This window comes from Triturus cristatus, chromosome 3_1 (assembly GCF_964204655.1).
Source record: "Triturus cristatus chromosome 3_1, aTriCri1.1, whole genome shotgun sequence".
NCBI lineage: Eukaryota > Metazoa > Chordata > Amphibia > Caudata > Salamandridae > Triturus > Triturus cristatus.
In genome coordinates, this window is record NC_140583.1 from 643,026,144 (window position 1) to 643,046,899 (window position 20,756).

At 50.2% G+C, this 20,756-nt stretch overlaps 1 protein-coding gene across 1 annotated transcript in view; it reads left to right on the forward strand.

Annotated features, from left to right (window-relative positions):
• Positions 1-20,756, forward strand: part of DENND4A (DENN domain containing 4A) — an 811,018-nt gene that overhangs the window by 760,863 nt on the left and 29,399 nt on the right. Inside the window, exons 33-34 of the mRNA XM_085644632.1 lie at positions 1,934-2,147; positions 3,236-3,490. Coding sequence (XP_085500758.1) covers positions 1,934-2,147; positions 3,236-3,490 — 469 coding nt within the window. The remainder of the gene's footprint in view (positions 1-1,933; positions 2,148-3,235; positions 3,491-20,756) is intronic.

Here is a 20,756-nt window from a genome sequence, read left to right on the forward strand (position 1 = left end):
CATCATGCCCCAATTGGAACAGCATAGCAGTTGTCTCCCATTTGTTATCTTCTTTCTGTTGAATCCACTTCCTGCCTCTTCTCAAAGATCAGCCATTTTACAACCAGATAAATCTCCAGTTGTCTTCAATTTGCCTGCTGAATAGCCGCACGTTTTACAAATGTTTTCCAAGCCTTATGTCCCTACTGATGATTCAGTAAATCATACTGAAATGAGCAGGTTCAATAGCTCTTTATTTTTGTGATTGCCCTGTCTCGGACAGACCTGCTACACCTAGCCGAGAACTAGCTCCAATAATGTAACATGCTACCTGTGAGGGGAAAGGAAACATCAGAAGTTAATTGTTGATGTTAAGGAGCTCAAATGCTCCCTGAAATCTGACCAATACAAGTACTGTGGGCCTTGTCGGGCAAGGATACCACTTTGTTAATTAGCACATAATAATATGACTTCAATTGTGCTACTAGGCACTGGATAAGAATATTAATACCCCGATTTATTTATGTAGTTGATAATGACCTGTGCACACACTAATCTCACAGAGATGGGCATACATGTTCATTCTTCTGAGCAATATGAGCATTTAAGAGCTCTCCTTGATCGTCTTTGCCTCATGAGGCAATAAAATACCAGTATGAGAAAGAGACCAGCACTGTAATTCTTTCTCAGTTTGATCATGGTAGTCATCAATAGCAAACCTTTAAACCCTTTGCAAACTGAACATTTGTAAATGTGTATCTTCTTCAGAAAAACATAATGCCAAGTAGCTGCTGCTTCTACCAGGGGGATCAGTGAGTTTCATGCCATCTTGACTACTGATTCTTACTCAGTGTCTTTCATAGAGGTGGGGTGACATTTCTCACACACCCTTTAATCATTGCAAACTTTCTGTCTCCTTCAAATATATCAGGCATTCTTGTTATGTGTTTATAATTTCATAGTATATTAAATATTGGATATATACCTAACCTAAAATAAAAAATGTAAATTTGATACTTGTATAGCGCACTACTCACCCGCAAGGGTCTCAAGGCGCTTGTACGAATACCGCTGTGGAACCCATCCTGGCTTTCCCTGTGAGGCGTCCACTCCTGGGCACCCCCAAGGTGGAGGCCAGGCATCCTTAGCGTTGTGGGGGCCGTTGTGGAGATTAAGCAAGCTATTGCCCAGAGTTGCAGAGTGGGACTCCATGATTGGAATAGGCACCGAGGCGAGAATTATCAGGTCCGTGGAATTTTTGAGCCCAAGACCCGCCGAAGCGGGGAATTGAACCCTGGTCCCGGGATAGACCTCTGCATCAGGGTCTGCCGCTCTAATCATTGAGCCACACTTCTCCACAACCTAAATCAATGTCACTGAATTATTTGGTCACAGCTAAATTAAAGGCTCCGATGGATCTGCAGGCTATATGCAGATCCCATTAACAGCCTCTTAATTCAAATTGATTTCTTACCAGTGTTTTCCAGGGCCAATGCTCTATTTGCCCTTTGTTTCCTGTGTTAATCATATGCAATTTTGAACTTCCAAAATGTTTTCCACTTGATAATCTCTACCCATAAATTTCGAGTTGGCAGACACCAAAGGTAACACAATGAAACTGCCTTCCTTGTTATGGCATACCAATAGTTGAAAGCTCCTGTTTGCTAATTGTTTTTTTCTTTCTATCAGTGTTAGGTGTTGGTGTCCTTAATAATCCACTCTTTCATATGTTTATTTGGCCTGAACACTTTCAGGTGCATTGATAAGAGTTACATCTAATCAAATTTAACATCCTGTTAGTGTTGATTTGTATACATTATGTGTAATCCATTTTCTAGCTTCATTCTTTCTTGTACCTACTACGAGGACCTTCACCCTATTTGTAAGCCCTCTTTGAACTTATGGATACAAAGTGGTGTGCATGTTAAAATTTCTCCATTGCTCGTTTTTTCAGGCTTGTAAAGCAGCAGAAAGATTCTCCGGTCAGAAGCATTGAGATTCCGTCAGGACGAAGGAAGGAAGCCACCAACCTCATTGAAGACTCAAGCCACCCAGTGGCCAGGAGCATCAGTGTGTTTGGACCACTTGAAGAGAATGTAAAAGGAAAGCGGAAGCTGACCCAGATCATTTCCACTGGCAGCCTCCCCACCAGCCTGAAGGAAACCGGGGTTTGTTCCTCCATGCGACATATTTTTTCAGTGTCCCTATTTTCTGTTTCTACACAGCGTCAATAGAAAACTGAAGAAATAGTTCATGGATAAGAATGGATAACTGGCTCACCATTATTAGAGCTAAGGTTAAAAGCCATAACAACCAAACCCATTAGTGTCCAACCTCCACTCCCTTACAACAAATAACCAATGAGCTCTTAAATATTGGCCTTAATACTATTTTATTCCCTAATTTCTAAGCAGAAACAAACCTATTTGTCAGAGGCGGTAGCTTTCACCAATTAGAGCATGCTTCTTGCAACTTAAATTAAATCTTATTTTTTTCATACAAATGATTGTAATATTACATAGGATTTGGAAACACAATACCAGCTATCCCTAATCAGCTTTCCATGATCTTGCTTCTTATGATGGGACTTCAGGTGGCTCTGCCATTGGATAGCTATGATATGGTGTCCCATCCACTACATGTCCCATCTGTCTTACAGCCACCTTTTCAATGCGTTGGAAGGCCCTCCCTAAATAGAGTGGACCTTTCGTCATATAATTATTGTGCCCGGAGGGCTTCATTCGAGATATGGTGGTCCTGAGCAGGAAAGATAATCCATGACTCAAGTCAGGTCTTTAATGGCTCAGGTCTTTAATGACAGTGCTTCCCGCCATGCTGGCAGAAGCACTTTTGCCAAAATTATGTTCCACTTCATGGTAGGTATCTTTTGTTATGGTTGGCGTTCCTCTACCACAAACTAGCTGTCTAAATGGACCCCTCTGACTTAAACATGAGAGATGTCACACATGTTAAGTAACAGCAGCTAGATACATCCATAGCCCAAAAGGTAAACTTATTCCTTTACTAATCCCTGTGCCCAGAAACCTGTCACTTGTAGAAATGAATCTTTGTACCACACCAGCAGAATTATCCATCCTAGATAAAAGTTTGGGCCAGAGGCAATATATGTCAGGACCTGCAAAAACAAGAAAAAAGTATTGCTCCTATGACGGGGAGACTGTGCTTATGGGATGTTCTCAGCTTGTAAGCACATTTTCAATAATGTCTGATTTAATAATGATTTTTTTCTTCTTAGGATCCTTTGAGCTTGGAGTGGAGGTTGTCAAACCCAGAGCCTATCTCTGTTCCTTACCTCAGTCCACTTGTGGTGTGGAAAGAGCTGGAGAGCCTGCTAGAAAATGAGGGTGACCTGGCTATCACTGTGGCAGGATTTGTGGATCATCATCCCATCGTGTTCTGGAATCTGGTCTGGTATTTCAGACGCTTGGAATTGCCCAGTAACCTGCCTGGACTGATACTATCGTCTGAGCACTGCAACCGGAACTCAAAGGTATTTCAGGGAGACATTGTGCAAAGGAGGAGATTAGGAAACTGTAATGTTTGGAACAAATTATGGTACTGCCAGCTAGAGACTTACATCAAGCTTAGTTGTGCAATTTGTTCTTGTGATGCTATGCATGCAAAGACATACGTTGGCTTGAAGCCATTAACCATAAGAAATATGATTCGGATTTCATTGATTGTTATTTTTTTATATTGCATAACCTTAAAGCACTGGGGGAGGAGTGAGTATGGACGAGATGAGCCCTAGGAATGTAAATGATGAGGTGTGCTCTGGAATGTCTGGTGTCCTTGAGTCAAAGGTCATCAAAAACAACTGTTCAGAGTACCCCTAACTGATTTACATTCAAACAGGGTTCTGGATTGAAGTGCTCTTTGTAGTTGCTCATATAAAAGTGTGAAATGATGCAGTCTTTGATGATGCAATCTGAAAGAAACACGTTAGTGATAGATTCCTTACCTTAGAATATCCCCAGGCGTCAGACTGGATCTGGAAAGTTTTCGTCAGCAGCACCCCTGCGCATCGGTAGGCGTCGTCGTACGGCTCCTCGTACGTTGCTGGCATCGTAGCCGCCGAGATGACGTCATCAGAGCTACTTAGACACGCCCACGCAAGCTGACGTCAGTTCTTTCTTTTTCCGCGCAGTAGCATAGATCCGAGAGAGAGCGGTACCCATAGTTAAAAGTTTTAACTTGGTTTCTGACAGCTTGTTTTGTCGTGTACTTGACTCCTGGTGCAATAGGGATGCCCGGGTTTAAGTCCTGTAGGGCCTGCCGTCGAAACATGTCGGTATCGGACTCTTACGACGTGTCTCTTCTGCTTGGGGCATGCCCATAACCCCGAGGCATACCCTGATTGTAGGGCCATGGTGCCAAAAACTTTGCGGGAGCGTTCCCGAAAGTTGTTGTAGGTCCGGCAATCGGTTCCGCGCTGATCGAGGTTCCGATCCTGTGGGAGGTCGAGGGACCGGTCGAGGAGCCATCAGCATCGCTCGTCGGAATCGGGGACAGGTAAGTCTAGGTGCCATAAAAAGTCAAAGAAGCGATGTCGCTCTTCCTCTACCCCTCACCGGTCGTGAGACGCGGTGGAGGGGGCAGGTGGGAACTCCCCCGCGGCTCCGTTGGAGCCTCCATTGTTGCCTGCGGCCGACCCACCCTTTTCGGGCCCGCACGCGACTTCGGACTAGGTGCAGGCCTTCATGTCGGCCTTGCGCCATTTTTTTCCCCGCCGGGTCCCTCCGGAGCGCTTTCGGGCCCCGTGGATCCGTCGGAAGGGTTTGCCTCCGTGCCGCCGCCTCTGGCCTCAGCTACACCGGCACCATACCCTGCGGCGGCGCTGACTCCGGCCTCGGTGCCGGCCCTGGATCCGGCTGCAGCGCTGCAGCTGGCGCCGTATGGTGCCGAACCGGGACTGGTATTCCCATTTCATTTCTTGGAGGGGAGTTTATCCCATTTCCCAGGGCACCTCGTCCCTCTTGCAGCTCAATGCGAGGATGATCCTGAATGGGAAGGCGATGTGGAGGGTCCAGTGGATCTGGATTTCTCTCCACACCCTGGTACTCTGTCCCCTTCTTCCGTGGCCACGGGGGAGGTTGGGACTTTATCGGTAGTATTGCGTAGGACAGCTGAGGCTGTTAACCTCGAACTCCCTTCTGTACCTATCCGGACCAATCTCCTGACTGAGGTCCTGTAGCCTCAGTCCTCCTCTGCAGAGCCGTTACTGCCCTTTAATGAAGTGCTTACTGATATTCTGTTGGGCACCTGGATCAAACCTAACACAAGAGTTCCTGTAGACAAGGGTGTGGCGCTTTCTTACACAACACCCGACGCCTGAGAGTCTGGTTGTCCAGGCTTCTGCCTCACCGAAGGCGTTCCCTTCTGCTCCTCTGGACAAGGAATCTAGGAAACTGGAGCAATTTGGGAAAAAGATTTTCACATCTGCCAGCTCAGGATTGCGAGCGTTGAATACTGCGTGCCTGCTAGGCCGCTATTCCCATTCTGTGTGGGACACTGTGGCACAGGTGCTGCCTCAGTGCCCTGTGGAAGCACGGGCGGCTCTCTCCCAAGCCATTACCAAAGGGAGAGATGCTGCAAAATGTACTATTCCTTGTGGGCTTGACACGGCCGATTCTCTCAGTAGGGCACTTCCCACAACAGTGGCGCTCCATCGTTATGCTTGGCTCCAAACTACTGGCTTCTCTGGGGATGTCCAGAACACCCTGTTGGACATGCCCTTTGATGGTACACGCCTCTTTGGTGATAAGGCGGATAGCACCCTGGAACGCTTTAAGGACTATCGGGCTACGGCCCAGTCCTTGGGTCTCGCCATCACGCGTACTTCCCCGGGGTCCGCTTTTCGGTCCTTTCGAGGTCAGGGTCGGGGCTCCCAGGCGCATTCCTTTCAGACCCGCAAGCCTACGCAGCCCCAGTCTCAGCGCAGCCGTGGACGTGGACACTCCGTGGTGGGTCCCGAGGACAGCGGATGGGTCAGTCCACTACCTCCCCTGCCGCCGCCGCCTCTAAACCTTCCTAGGCCGATGTTTCAGGTCCACCTGATGCGAGTGGGTGGAATGATTCGCCATCACCTTCCCCACCGGTGCTCCATAACCTCGGACAGGTGGGTTCTGCAAATAGTCCAAAGGGGCTACTCCCTCCCTGTTAGACCTGTCAGCCCTTTGGGTGGTCCCTCCTCATCATTATTTATTTTGTCCCACTTTTGCCTCAAACCCTATTTGAATTTTTCCTTTTTGGGAACCACCAGACTTTTTCGTGTTGCTGCAGATTCAGGGAGCCATTTTAGCTACCCCTGAAACTTCTGTCTGAGGGCCTGAAGCACAAAATGGTGGCCACCTGTGACATCACCAGCATCCACTGGAACCTGCTAGCACCTTCCAGAACATTCCAGAACCCTGTGACAGTTGGAGGCGGTTTAGAATGTTGGGAAGCTAAGACAGAGAGTTGGCAGTTGGAGCTGGCAGTTGGCACCTGACTGGTGAGGAGTGAGCAGCACAAACTTGAAGGAGGAAGGAGTGAAGCAGCAGGGGTGGAAACTTGTGCCTGGAGTGGGGTCCATAAACCCACCCTTGATACTAGTCCCTACTGACTGAGCCCAGCCTGGAGCCCTGTGTGGGAAGAAGTCAGAAAAACCATCCTCAGGACCTGGACAGCAGGAACAGGCCTTAGAAACAAGAGAACAGCAAGATCCTGACCTGGAAGCTGGTTTCCCTGAAGTCCGACGTCGAGTAGCCTAAGACCTGGAGCCCGAAGTGGAGAAGCGCCGCTGACTGGAAAAGCAGACGTCGTACCCGGAGCCGCCAGAGGTCATGAGAGGGCGCCGTCCGAGGTCGTGAGGAATACCAGAGGTCGAGGAGGAAGTCACCCGAGGTCGAGTGAGCGGCGTCATCGGAGGAGTGAAGTCCGCCCTCCGGAGTCGTCGGAGACCGAGGTGAAGTGTAACGGAGGTCGGGAGTGAGGATCGCACTCCGGAGACGCCGGAACCTGTGGGAATCGTGCCGGAGGTCGGGAGTGAGGATCGCACTCCGGAGTCGCCGGAAACCTAAGGAGAGGAGCACCGGAGGTCGGGAGTGAGGATCGCACTCCGGAGCCGCCGGAAGTCGACATCGAGGCAAGGCCGGCCGACGTCATCGAATCCGAGGTCGCCATCGGACCGGAGCCGCCCGAAGTCGACATCGAGTAAAGACTGCCCGACTCCATCGAATCGGAGGTCGAGATCGAGCCGAGGCCGCCGACACCGAACCGGAGCCGCCTACCGGCGTCGTCAAGAACTGACATTGTGCCGAGGCCGCCGACGTCGAACCGGAACCGCCTCACGGCATCGACACGACTCCAGCGGCGTCGGAGCATCAGAAAAAGGGCAGTAAGTGGAGTAGAGGGCGCCTAAGGCCCTGTGGAGACCTGAGAGACTGCTCTAAGGTGCCAGGGATGAACTGTGACTAATCTAGAGAGGCTGTGTGGAGAGAGAGAGCCAGGTCTCTGGTATTCCCCCCTTGATCTACCTCAGTTTAGGCCTCAGTCTTGTCCAAGCCAGGGAGTAGACACCCTCAAGCCTTCCACATCCCCACAAGCTGTGCCTGGGCCAAATCAGCCCTTAGGAATCAAAAGTGATCTGATTTCATGAGTGTCACTGTCAGCTTTTAAGTATTTATTAGGGGCACTGTATTTATTGTATTTAACCTATTTATTGTTCCACTGTATTTATTGGTCCACAGTATTTATTGATGCACAATATTTATTGGGTTACAGTATTTATTGCCTCAGAATATTTAATTGCCTGTATGTATTGCACTTATATTTATGCCTTCTTTATTTATGATCACCCCTATTTATTGAATCATTAAGCCAGTATTTATTTGACCTGCACTTTCTAAAAGTTTGTATATTGTGATTGTTATTTATTTTCTCCAATCAGCAACTAAGAGAAAAAGAAGATAAAGAAAGTTATTTTCATAATTTTTACGGTGTAGAGTCGTTTCTGAAACGGATGCACGCATGGTTATTGTTTGGGTATGTTGTATGCTTAGCACGGAGCCTGATTCCTGACCACTCGAGCCAAGCTACCACAGTGTGTCCGGAAGACCACCACCACCCCTTCTAGTGTGGGAGTGGGTTTCCAACATTAATTGGTGTTCAGTGGTGGGATAGAGCTGTGCCTACGTATACTCCACAATAACTGTGGGTAGTCCATAGGCCTACACCGGGAGTTTTCTCAAAGCGGCCTTCCTAATTGTGGGTTTTTGTTTTTTCCAAATTTACTCTGGTGGTGGGAGGAGGTATTATTAAAGGTACCCCCCTGCATAGTTACTGCACAAAACCTGTCCTCTAACCTGAGTGGGCGAGATGGAGTTTGTACTAGAAAATCTAGAAACGTACACTGTGGCCCAACTCAGGGAGTTTTGCCAGCGGGAGGGGGTGTACTGTCCCCCAGGAGCAAAGAAGGGTGCACTCCAAACCAGCCTAAGGGCTTGGGGGGAGGCACGCCGAGAAAGCAAGGCTGAGGAGGAAGACAGGGATGGAGAGCCTGACACCGAGGGGGCTGAGATGTACCAACCTGAGGTGGGGAACCTGTCAGCAGGGCCCAGAACCATTTCTAGGAAGGGCAGCAGTGCCTCTAGCTTTGGCTTGTCTGAAGTGGAGTTAACGGACCGGAGGGAGAAAAGACAGCTCACATGGGACTTAGCAAGGCTGGAGAAGGAGAAGGAGGAGCAGAGGATGGCCCATGAATTACGACTGAAAGAAATAGATCTTCAGATCTTGAGAATCGGGGCACAACCTGTTCCTAATGGTGGCAGCCAAACCCAAGAGATCACCAGGGAACCTAAACCATACCTGCCAAAGGACATAGTAGCTAGCTATGGGGTGGGCGACGATATCGCCAAGTGGCTAGCGGCCTATGAGGTCTCGTTGAGGGCCCATGGGGTTCCAGAGAAGTACTGGGGAGGGGGATTGTACAAGTACATGCCTCCAGCTGGTAGGGATGCATTATTGGCCCTCGAGGAGGATGAGCAGACCCACTACCCCACCATGAAACTGGCGCTCATCAGAAAGTTTGGATTAACACCTGAAAAGTACAGACAGAAGTTCAGGGGTAGTCACAAACTGGGCACACAGAATTGGGTGGACTTCCTGGACTATGCAAAGAAGGCACTGGAAGGTTGGATTCAGGGCAGTGAAGTGAGGAACTACGAGGGGTTGTTTGACCTGGTACTGAAGGAACACCTGCTCGAGAAATGTTTCCCTGAACTGCGGCAACACCTGGTGGATAGCAAGCTGACCAGTCCCCGGAAGCTTGCTGAGGAGGCGGACATTTGGGCTAGTACCCGGGTGTCCACAAGGGGGACTGGAGGGGATACTCAAAAGGCCGGACAGGGCGCCCCCCAGAAGAAAGAGGGAGGGGAAAAGAAAAAGGAGTATTCCAAAGGCCCCCAAAATAACTTCCAAGGGAAGGGAACAGGATTCACCCCTAGGGCCAACCCACCCAGAAACCCTAATCCTGGCCAGAGTCAGCAGCCAAGGGTTGTCCATTGCTATGAGTGCGGTGGCGTTGGACACTATAAAGGAGATCCGAAGTGCTTGAAACGACCACCCCCTCCCACTGGAGGAAAGACCCCCGGAGTAGCTAGTGTAGTGCTCGGGGAGGAGATGCCCTTAACTAAGGGAAGGGAGTGGGCGGGTGTCACTTTAGTGTCCCTGGGAGAACGGGAGATGGTTCCTAAGATCCAGGTGCCCGCAAATACCGCAAAGTATGGGCAGTGGGTCACCATCAACGGCCAAAGAGGGGAGGCTCTGAGAGACACAGGAGCCAGTATGACTATGGTGCGTAGCCAACTGGTGTCTCCAGAGCAGGTAATTCCCGATGTACTCCACCCAGCCGCGATGGCTGACGGCAGAACAGGCCACTATCCAGTGGCCGAGGTTCCCTTTGAATGGGGGGGGGTTGCAGGTTCACTTCGAGTTGCCGTAAGCCCTGCCGTGCCAGTCGATTGTCTGCTGGGGAATGACATGGAGCACAACGCTTGGAAGGAGGTGGAATACCGGACTCACACCGAGATGCTGGGTACACCTGACTGGGCCTGTGTTAGCACAAGGTCCACGACTACCCGAAGAGGGAGTTCATTTCGGCTGGAGCCTGGAACAAAGGCCCAGCCAGCTGCCAGTCAAGGGAAGAACCGAGGACAGGAGGAGCCTGCCTCGGCGTCACCACCCCGTAGGACGGATAGGCCACCGGAGGTGGTGGACCAGGAGTCTGCGGTGGGGGACGTTACCAACCTGGAGGACCTACCCATCCCGGCCGAGTGGCACGTGGAGGGAGGCCCGTCCAGGGAGGAATTCTGCCAGGGCCAGAGGGAGTGCCCTACCCTTGAGGGGCTGAGGCGACAGGCCGAAGCCCAGGCAGCAGGGAACGTTGAAGGGAACTACAGTGTTTACTGGGAGGATGGCCTCCTCTACAGTGAACCCAAGGCACCCCTACATGGATCGTCACGAGCCTTGGTAGTCCCTCAACGTTATCGAGCCTTCCTTCTGGAGTTGGCTCACGAGATACCATTGGCAGGACACCTGGGGCAAGACAAGACCTTCGCCCGTCTTGTCCCACACTTTTATTGGCCTCAGATGAAAGTGTCGTCCGATACCTACTGCCGGACATGTGTGTCTTGCCAAGCCAGTGGGAAAACAGGGGTGAAGCTGAAAGCTCCCCTGGAACCACTTCCTGTCGTTAGCACCCCCTTTGAAAGGGTGGGCATCGACATTGTGGGTCCGTTAGATCCACCGACTACAGCTGGTCACAGGTTTATCCTGGTTCTGGTGGATCATGCCACACGGTACCCAGAGGCAATACCTCTGAGGACCATAACAGCACCTGTTGTGGCTAGGGCCCTGATGGGAATCTTTACCCGAGTGGGTTTTCCCAAGGAAGTTGTGTCCGACAGGGGGACCAACTTCATGTCAGCGTACATGCGGGCCATGTGGAAGGAGTGTGGAGTGACATACCGGTTCACCACTCCTTACCACCCCCAGACAAATGGTCTGGTGGAGAGGTTTAACAAAACCTTGAAGGGCATGATCAGAAGTCTGCCTGAAAGCCTGCGGAGGAAATGGGACGTCCTCCTACCCTGTTTACTTTTTTCCTACAGGGAAGTGCCACAGAAGGGAGTGGGCTTCAGCCCCTTCGAGCTTCTGTATGGGCACCCTGTACGTGGACCTCTCAACCTGGTGAGAGACGGATGGGAAAGAACTCCCAGAAAGCTTCCCCAGGATGTGGTGAGCTACATGCTGGCCTTCCGGAGCCAAATGGCTAAGTTGTGGAAGCAAGCTTCTGACAACTTGGACGCCAGCCAAGCAGTGATGAAGGCGTGGTATGACCACAATGCTCACCCGGTGGAGTTGGAGCCTGGCCAGAAGGTGTGGGTGATCGAACCAGGAGAGCTTAGTGCCCTCCAGGATCGCTGGTCAGGACCCTTTGAGGTGTTGGAGAAGAAGGGTAAGGCTACCTACTTGGTGGACCTGAAGACCCCTCGTCAGCCCCTGCGGGTGCTGCATGCCAACCGCCTCAAACCCCACCACGAGAGGCCCGAAGTCATCTTGATGATGGTGACTGACGGAGGAGAGGACGTGGAAAGCGAGCCTCTCCCTGATCTGTTTGCGTCTCAAGAGAAGGATGGGTCGGTGGAGGGAGTGATTCTCTCCCCATCTCTAACTCCTGAACAGCAGGAGGACTGTCGCCAGGTCCTGGGGCAGTACTCCTCGTTGTTCTCCCTTGTCCCGGGTAGGACTCACCTGTGCGTCCATGACGTGGACACAGGAGACAGCCCACCTGTGAAGTCCAAGATCTACCGGATGTCAGACAAGGTGAAGGCCAGCATTCATAGTGAAGTCACTAAGATGCTGGAGCTAGGAGTGATCGAACCTTCTAGCAGCCCCTGGTCCAGTCCGGTGGTGTTAGTACCAAAGGCTGCACCACCGGGTGCCCAACCAGAACTGAGGTTCTGTGTGGACTACCGGGGACTGAATTCAGTGACCAAAACTGATGCTCATCCGATCCCTAGGGCGGATGAATTGATTGACCGGCTGGGAGCTGCCCAATATCTAAGTACCTTTGACCTTACTTCTGGGTACTGGCAGATCTCTTTGACTGATGGAGCAAGGGAAAGGTCAGCCTTCTCCACGCCCAATGGCCACTACCAGTTCTGTGTGATGCCCTTTGGGCTCAAGAACGTACCTGCCACGTTTCAGCGCCTGGTAAACCAGATCCTCACCGGAATGGAGAGTTTCTCTGCTGCTTATCTGGATGACATAGCCGTCTTCAGTAACAGCTGGGAGGATCACTTGCGTCACCTGCAAGCTGTTCTCCAGGCCCTGAGACAAGCTGGATTGACGATCAAGGCCAGCAAGTGCCAGATCGGGCAGGGGTCGGTAGTGTACCTTGGACACTTGGTGGGTAGGGGAGCGGTGCAACCCCTCCAGGCGAAGATCGAGGCCATCATGGCCTGGGAACCCCCCAAGACACAGACTGAGGTCCGAGCATTTTTGGGCCTCACGGGATACTACCGCCGCTTCGTGAAGGGGTACGGTACCATCGTAGCCCCCCTCACGGAGCTCACGTCCAAGAAACAACCTCGACGGGTAGTCTGGACGGAGGCTTGTCAGCAAGCCTTTGAGAGATTGAAGAAAGCCATGTGCGAGGCCCCGGTCTTAAGGGCCCCAGACTTTTCCAAGGAGTTCATTGTCCAGACAGATGCATCAGAACATGGCATTGGGGCAGTGTTATCGCAACTCAACGAAGAGGGTCTGGATCAACCCGTGGTCTTCCTATCCCGGAGGCTACTTCCCAGGGAACAGAAGTGGAGTGCAATAGAGCGTGAAGCCTTTGCAGTGGTATGGGCTCTGAAGAAGTTGCGGCCATACCTGTTTGGCTCGCACTTCCTGGTTCAGACCGACCACAGACCCCTTCGTTGGCTGATGCAAATGAAGGGGGAGAATCCCAAGTTGTTGAGGTGGTCTATTGCCCTACAGGGAATGGACTTTCAGGTGGAACATCGGCCTGGAGTGGACCACGCCAATGCAGACGGTCTCTCAAGGTATTTCCGCCTTAGTGATGAGAACTCCCAAGGGGTTGGGTAGCTCTCCCCACTTTCAGCTGGGGGGGACGCGTGTTAGACCTGTCAGCCCTTTGGGTGGTCCCTCCTCATCATTATTTATTTTGTCCCACTTTTGCCTCAAACCCTATTTGAATTTTTCCTTTTTGGGAACCACCAGACTTTTTCGTGTTGCTGCAGATTCAGGGAGCCATTTTAGCTACCCCTGAAACTTCTGTCTGAGGGCCTGAAGCACAAAATGGTGGCCACCTGTGACATCACCAGCATCCACTGGAACCTGCTAGCACCTTCCAGAACATTCCAGAACCCTGTGACAGTTGGAGGCGGTTTAGAATGTTGGGAAGCTAAGACAGAGAGTTGGCAGTTGGAGCTGGCAGTTGGCACCTGACTGGTGAGGAGTGAGCAGCACAAACTTGAAGGAGGAAGGAGTGAAGCAGCAGGGGTGGAAACTTGTGCCTGGAGTGGGGTCCATAAACCCACCCTTGATACTAGTCCCTACTGACTGAGCCCAGCCTGGAGCCCTGTGTGGGAAGAAGTCAGAAAAACCATCCTAAGGACCTGGACAGCCGGAACAGGCCTTAGAAACAAGAGAACAGCAAGATCCTGACCTGGAAGCTGGTTTCCCTGAAGTCCGACGTCGAGTAGCCTAAGACCTGGAGCCCGAGGTGGAGAAGCGGCGCTGACTGGAAAAGCAGACGTCGTACCCGGAGCCGCCAGAGGTCGAGAGAGGGCGCCGTCCGAGGTCGTGAGGAATACCAGAGGTCGAGGAGGAAGTCACCCGAGGTCGAGTGAGCGGCGTCATCGGAGGAGTGAAGTCCGCCCTCCGGAGTCGTCGGAGACCGAGGTGAAGTGTAACGGAGGTCGGGAGTAAGGATCGCACTCCGGAGTCGCCGGAACCTGTGGGAATCGTGCCGGAGGTCGGGAGTGAGGATCGCACTCCGGAGTCGCCGGAAACCTAAGGAGAGGAGCACCGGAGGTCGGGAGTGAGGATCGCACTCCGGAGCCGCCGGAAGTCGACATCGAGGCAAGGCCGGCCGACGTCATCGAATCCGAGGTCGCCATCGGACCGGAGCCGCCCGAAGTCGACATCGAGTAAAGACTGCCCGACGCCATCGAATCGGAGGTCGAGATCGAGCCGAGGCCGCCGACACCGAACCGGAGCCGCCTACCGGCGTCGTCAAGAACTGACATTGTGCCGAGGCCGCCGACGTCGAACCGGAACCGCCTCACGGCATCGACACGACTCCAGCGGCGTCGGAGCATCAGAAAAAGGGCAGTAAGTGGAGTAGAGGGCGCCTAAGGCCCTGTGGAGACCTGAGAGACTGCTCTAAGGTGCCAGGGATGAACTGGGACTAATCTAGAGAGGCTGTGTGGAGAGAGAGAGCCAGGTCTCTGGTATTCCCCCCTTGATCTACCTCAGTTTAGGCCTCAGCCTTGTCCAAGCCAGGGAGTAGACACCCTCAAGCCTTCCACATCCCCACAAGCTGTGCCTGGGCCAAATCAGCCCTTAGGAATCAAAAGTGATCTGATTTCATGAGTGTCACTGTCAGCTTTTAAGTATTTATTAGGGGCACTGTATTTATTGTATTTAACCTATTTATTGTTCCACTGTATTTATTGGTCCACAGTATTTATTGGTCCACAGTATTTATTGATGCACAATATTTATTGGGTTACAGTATTTATTGCCTCAGAATATTTAATTGCCTGTATGTATTGCACTTATATTTATGCCTTCTTTATTTATGATCACCCCTATTTATTGAATCATTAAGCCAGTATTTATTTGACCTGCACTTTCCAAAAGTTTGTATATTGTGATTATTTATTTTCTCCAATCAGCAACTAAGAGAAAAAGAAGATAAAGAAAGTTATTTTCATAATTTTTACGGAGTAGAGTCGTTTTTGAAACGGATGCACGCATGGTTATTGTTTGGGTATGTTGTATGCTTAGCACGGAGCCTGATTCCTGACCACTCGAGCCAAGCTACCACAGTGTGTCCGGAAGACCACCACCACCCCTTCTAGTGTGGGAGTGGTTTTCCAACACTCCCCTTCGAGTCTACCCCTCCAGCCATGCCACCTCAGTACCACCGCATGTCGGAGGAACACTTGGCACTCCTCCATCAGAAAGTTGCAGCCCTCTTGACCAAGGGGGCCATCGAGCGCGTTCAGATGCCAGAAGTAGGTCGTGGTTGTTACTCCCACTACTTCTTTGTACGAAAGAAGGACAAAGGTCTGCGCCCTATCTTAGACCCCCGGAACGTCAATCGCTTCCTCCGGAAGGAGAAGTTCAAGATGCTCACGCTTGCTCAGGTCTTGCCTGCCCTAAACTCGCAAGGCTGCTGGTAGCATTGGACTTGTAGGATGCCTATTTTCATATCCCCATCCTGCGAGCCCACCGGCGTTACCTACGGTTCACGGTGGGCAACAAGCACTTTCAGTTCACCGTCCTCCCTTTCGGCCTTACCAGCGCCTCTCGGGTGTTCACCAAAGTGATGACGGTGGTCGCAGCTCATCTGCGTAGATCAGGGTTTTCAATCTTCCCCTATCTCGGCAACTGGCTGTTGAAGGCGGGCTTGCCCCAGGCAGTCCTCTCCCACCTCCAGACTACGGCCGACCTCCTGCATTTGCGGGGTTTTCCATCAACATGCTGAAGTCGCACCTGATTCCCTCTCAGAAGCTCCTCTTCATCGGAGCGGTTCTGAATACGGCGTAGTTTTGGCTTTATCCTCCTGAACAGCGAGTCCGGGACATTCAGGCTATGATTCCGATCTTTCAGCCCTGGTGCTGGGTTTCCGGTCAGGAAAACCCTGAGGCTGCTGGGCCTTAAGGCCTCCTGCATCCTGCTGATCTATCATGCCAGATGGCATATGCGGGCTCTGCAGTGGGACCTGAAGTTCTAGTGGACGCAGCATCGGGGGAACCTGTCCGGCTACGTCCAGATCTCGGAGGGCACTGCACAGTACTTGCAGTGGTCACTCATGAACCAGCGTTGGGTCAACGGCAGATCCTTCTCCCTTCCCCAACCGGAGCACACAGTAGTGAAGGACGCGTCCCTCCTGGGATGGGGCTGCCACATGGGAGAGGCGGAGATCAGAGGCCTTTGGTCTCCGGCGGAGTCAAAGCTCCATATCAATCTTTTGGAGCTCAGGGCGATCCTACTTGCACTCAAAGCATTCCTTCCCTCTGTCAAGGGGAGAGTAGTGCAGGTGTTCACAGACACCACCACCACCATGTGGTACTGCAACAAACAGGGCGGGGTGGGGACGTGGACCCTATGTCAGGAGGCTCTACGTCTCTGGACGTGGCTGGAACGTCAAGGCTTTTCCTTGGTGGTTCAACACCTGGCAGGTACCCTGAACGCCAGGGCGGACGAACTCAGTCGCAGGTGCATGTTGGATCACGAATGGCGTCTTCACTCAGAGGTGGTGCAAGGTCTCTTTCAGCAGTGGGGAGAACCTTGGTTAGATCTATTCACCACCGAAGAGAATGCGCAATGTCAGCAGTTCTGCACATTGGAGTTTCCAAGGCAGCACTCGCTAGGCAACGCTTTTCGTCGTGAGTGGAGTTGCGGTCTGTTGTACGCCTTTCCTCCTATACCACTTCTGCCCAGAGTGCAGAAGAAGATCAGGCGCGACCAGGCCCAAGTCATTCTTGTGGCACCGGACTGGGCTCAAAGAGTTTGGTATCCCAAACTACTCCGTAGGAGCGTGGATCCCCCGATCTGACTGCCTCGTCGGGAGGATCTCCTGTCGCAGCAACAGGGGACTGTCCTCCACCCGAACCTGTCCAGCCACCACCTCCTTGCGTTGAGATTGAACAGCAACAGCGGATTCCATTCGACTTGCCTCCCAAAGACTGTAATGTGATTCTGGCAGCCAGGCTTCTTTCCACTAAAACAGTATACGCCTGTTGGTGGAAAAATTTGTGGCATGGTGCACAGCAAAATCTGTTGATCTTCTTGCTGCCCTTCTTTCTGAGGTCCTATTGTTCCTTCTTTCTTTGGCCGAGCAGGGCTCTGCTTTGGGCACTATCAAGGGTTACCTTTCTTCTCTTTCATCCTTTCTTCGGTTGCCTGATCAGCCCTCTCTTTTCAAGTTCCCAGTTGTCAATAGATTTCTCAAAGGCATTACTCACTTGTGCGCTCCATTTGAGCCTCTTCATAACTGTCCTTTGCGGTTATTGACTTTAAAAACTGTCTTCCCGGTGGCCATCACCTCCGCTCGGCGGGTGAGTGAGCTCCAGGCTCTATCCTGCAAACCTCCTTTCCTGGCGATTCATCCGGACAAGGTTGTGCTTCGACCGCGTCCCTCCTTTCTACCAAAAGTAGTCTCTGCCTTTCATCTCGGGCAAACTGTCACTTTCTTTCCGTCTCCACACCCTTAAAGAGAAGAGGAGAGGCTCCACCGTCTGGACCCAAAACATGCACTTTCGTTCTATCACAACCGCACACAACAGTTCCGGGTGGATGACCAGCTCTTTGTTGGCTACGTGGGCGCCAAGAAAGGCCAGGCTGTGCACAAGCGCACTATCTCCCGATTGGTGGTCTTGTGCATTAAAGTCTGTTATTCTCTGGCTAAAAAGGCTGCGTGCCCATTCTACCAGGGCGACAGCAGCTACCACAGCATTGAGACGCTGTGTCCCCTGCAAGACATCTGTCAGGCGGCCACTTGGGCCTCATTCCATACTTTCACTAAGCACTATTGCCTTGACAGTCTGGTCCGGAGAGACGGCTTCTTTGGTTCGATACCCCGTGACTTTCTGGTGTAATCTCACCTCGCAAACCCACCACCGGGGTTGGTATTGCTTGGGTATGTATTCTAAGGTAAGGAATCTATCACTAACGTGTCTCTTTCAGATGCACAAGTTACTTACTTGTGTAATGATATATCTGTAAAAGACATTAGTTAGTGATAGATTCCTTAATGCCGGCCCATCCTCCCCGTTCTGAGTTCAGGTCCTCCCTTTCAGGGCCCTTGTTCTATTGCACCAGTAGTCGGTCTCTGGCATGGCTTGGCACTTTTGGCGCGGAAAAGTTGTGTACAGAACTGACGTCAGCACGCGTGGGCGTTTCTAAGTAGCTCTGATGTCATCTCAGCGGCTACGACGCCAGCGACATACACGGAACAATTCGACGACGCCTACTGATGGGCAGGGGTACTGCTGACGAAAACTTTCCGGATCCAGTCTGACGCCCCGGGTTATTCTAAGGTAAGAAATCTATCACTAACTAATGTCTCTTACAGATGTATCGTTACACAGGTAAGTAACTTGTGCGTTACCTACAAATCTGATGATATCTAATTGAGACTTCTAGCCTCAGATTTCTTGCCTTAGATATTCCCCAGGGCCAAGACTGGATCCGTAAATTTTCAGCAGTACCTCTATGTGCTGATAAATGGCATTGATCGGTTTGGCGTCCGCACCAGATAGGATGTGCGGGATGCTACATAGGCTCCACCCCAGCGCACTGACATTAGTTCCTTTCTTTCCATACCATCAGCGCAGATCCAGAGAGGGCTACCTCAGTCCATTTTTGGACTATTTTTCAACTATTTGTCTGCCCTTTTGGAGATTTTCGATCCCAGTGTTTGTAGAGATGTACCCTAAAAACCTGTGGGGTTTAAACTCTGTGGTTCCTATGACAGACCCCCATTTGGTTTGTTTCTGATGTCTGGTGCAGGCCATAACTCCAAGGCCTGTCCTGACTGCCACGCTTCAGGAGCATTCCCTGAAGCTCCTGGTTGCCCAGCACCAGTCGATTCTCTGAAGCTCTAGGTTCCAGATGCACAGAAAGTCCAGGGCCGTTCGCGGAGCCGCTCAGATGATCATGCTCAACATCATCCTTGTGTAAGTCTCACAAACAAATCTAAGAAGTTGAAGCGCACTTCAACTTCTCTGCTCCAGGCCAAATCTTAAGACGAGGCTGGTCTGCTCTGCGCTTCCCAGAATTTCAAAGAGCCGAAGTGACCCCCACCCAAATTAAGAGTTTTATGAGGCTATGCACCTTATATTTGAGTGGGCCAACCCCTCTAGAGCGTCTTCGGCCCCACAGGTTTGGCAAAAAGGACTGACATTCATCGTTTGTTTCTCGTAAGTAGAGATTTTTTCCATACATGGGGTTTGCTTACATGCTGCCTCTTCAGAACCAATTAGTCAATTATGACTTCAGTAAAGTGTGCTATAATGGGCACATTTTTCAAAAAACTGTTTGTGACAATATTATTTTCATTGCCTACTCTTATATGCCCTATGGTTCAGTGCTCTCCTTGGCTTTACCTCTCGTTTCTGTGGAGGAACAGATGCCACTAAGCCTGATGATGGATAAGAAGTCCGGCAAAAATAGGGTGACCAGAATTTTAAAGCCAAAAACCGGCACAGTTCACAAAAAATAGAAGAAGGACTAACATTTTACTTCAATCGAGCTCACAGAATAAAAGCGCTAATCACCATAAAATTGCAAATAAACAGTAAGAACATAAATGAAGTGCAATTTTTTAAACCAGTATCATGCCTGTTAAATAAATTGCTTTCTTATAACAGCTGCTAACTATCCCTGCTGTGGAAAAAATAAAAAGGCACCTCCAACCGTTTTCACTCGACCCTCTCTAAAAACGGTGACAAGACCTACATTTCCCAAAATCTGCCAGGACAGCTGGTGAATTGCCTTTTCTTATTTTAGTGCAAAGTTGAATAACTCAGGCATTGGCCCCACTTACTGTGCTTAAAGAGACTGCAGTATTTACAGATGCTTGTCCTATGTGTAATTATTCTACAAAAGAAGTAATAAGCCATCGAAGCACATGGTGTATATTTATTACAGTAAGTATGTTCCTGCTGTATGCTGTGGTGCAGATATTTGGGTTTCTACAGATGCTGTGAATTTGCAGGTGGAGAAAAATTAATTTTGTTGAAAACTCCTGGGTATATCCCTACATATTCAGAGTTTCTCAATCCAGAAGGAGTTAGGTTTACAAAACTTAGCAGATCGCATTAAAAGAGCTCCATTATTATTGTGGATATCTATCCTGATGAACCAAGCTTGAGAGTTAAATCTGAAGGTTATCCATGATTGCAGGAGGTTACATGGATTGTTTTGAAAATCCTTAGTTTAAATTTGTTAAAAATCTGACTGGGAATGGCCAGATATTTTACCCACCCATGTCTAGTTCATACAGAAGACATAACTTGGCTAAGGGGAATTCTGCCAATTTTAAAATCTTGAATAAAGAACATTGCAAAATAAAAAAATCTTAACTTTAAAAGCAACGCTGGGAATGGAACCATAGCTAACATTTCTTTTGAATATCTATGATCATTGAGTGTTGATAAAAGGGTGTATGGAGAGTATTCACTATATGGTTTCCCAAAATGGTGGCCCCTTTTTGATCATACACATCCTTGTCCACATGATCACCTATTGATTCAAACACCAATGTACTTTATGCTTTTTTGTGAACGTTATGTTATTACTATACAAAAATATACTGTTCTGTTGCTAACACATGTGGATTTACATGGCCATGGCGAATCTTCTTGCTCTTACAACTATTATAGAGTCCATTAGCTGTTTTTTTTTGTTAATTTGATATGTTAATATTTATTGTATGAAATCTTCGAGTCTCCTTTTTCATTGCATTA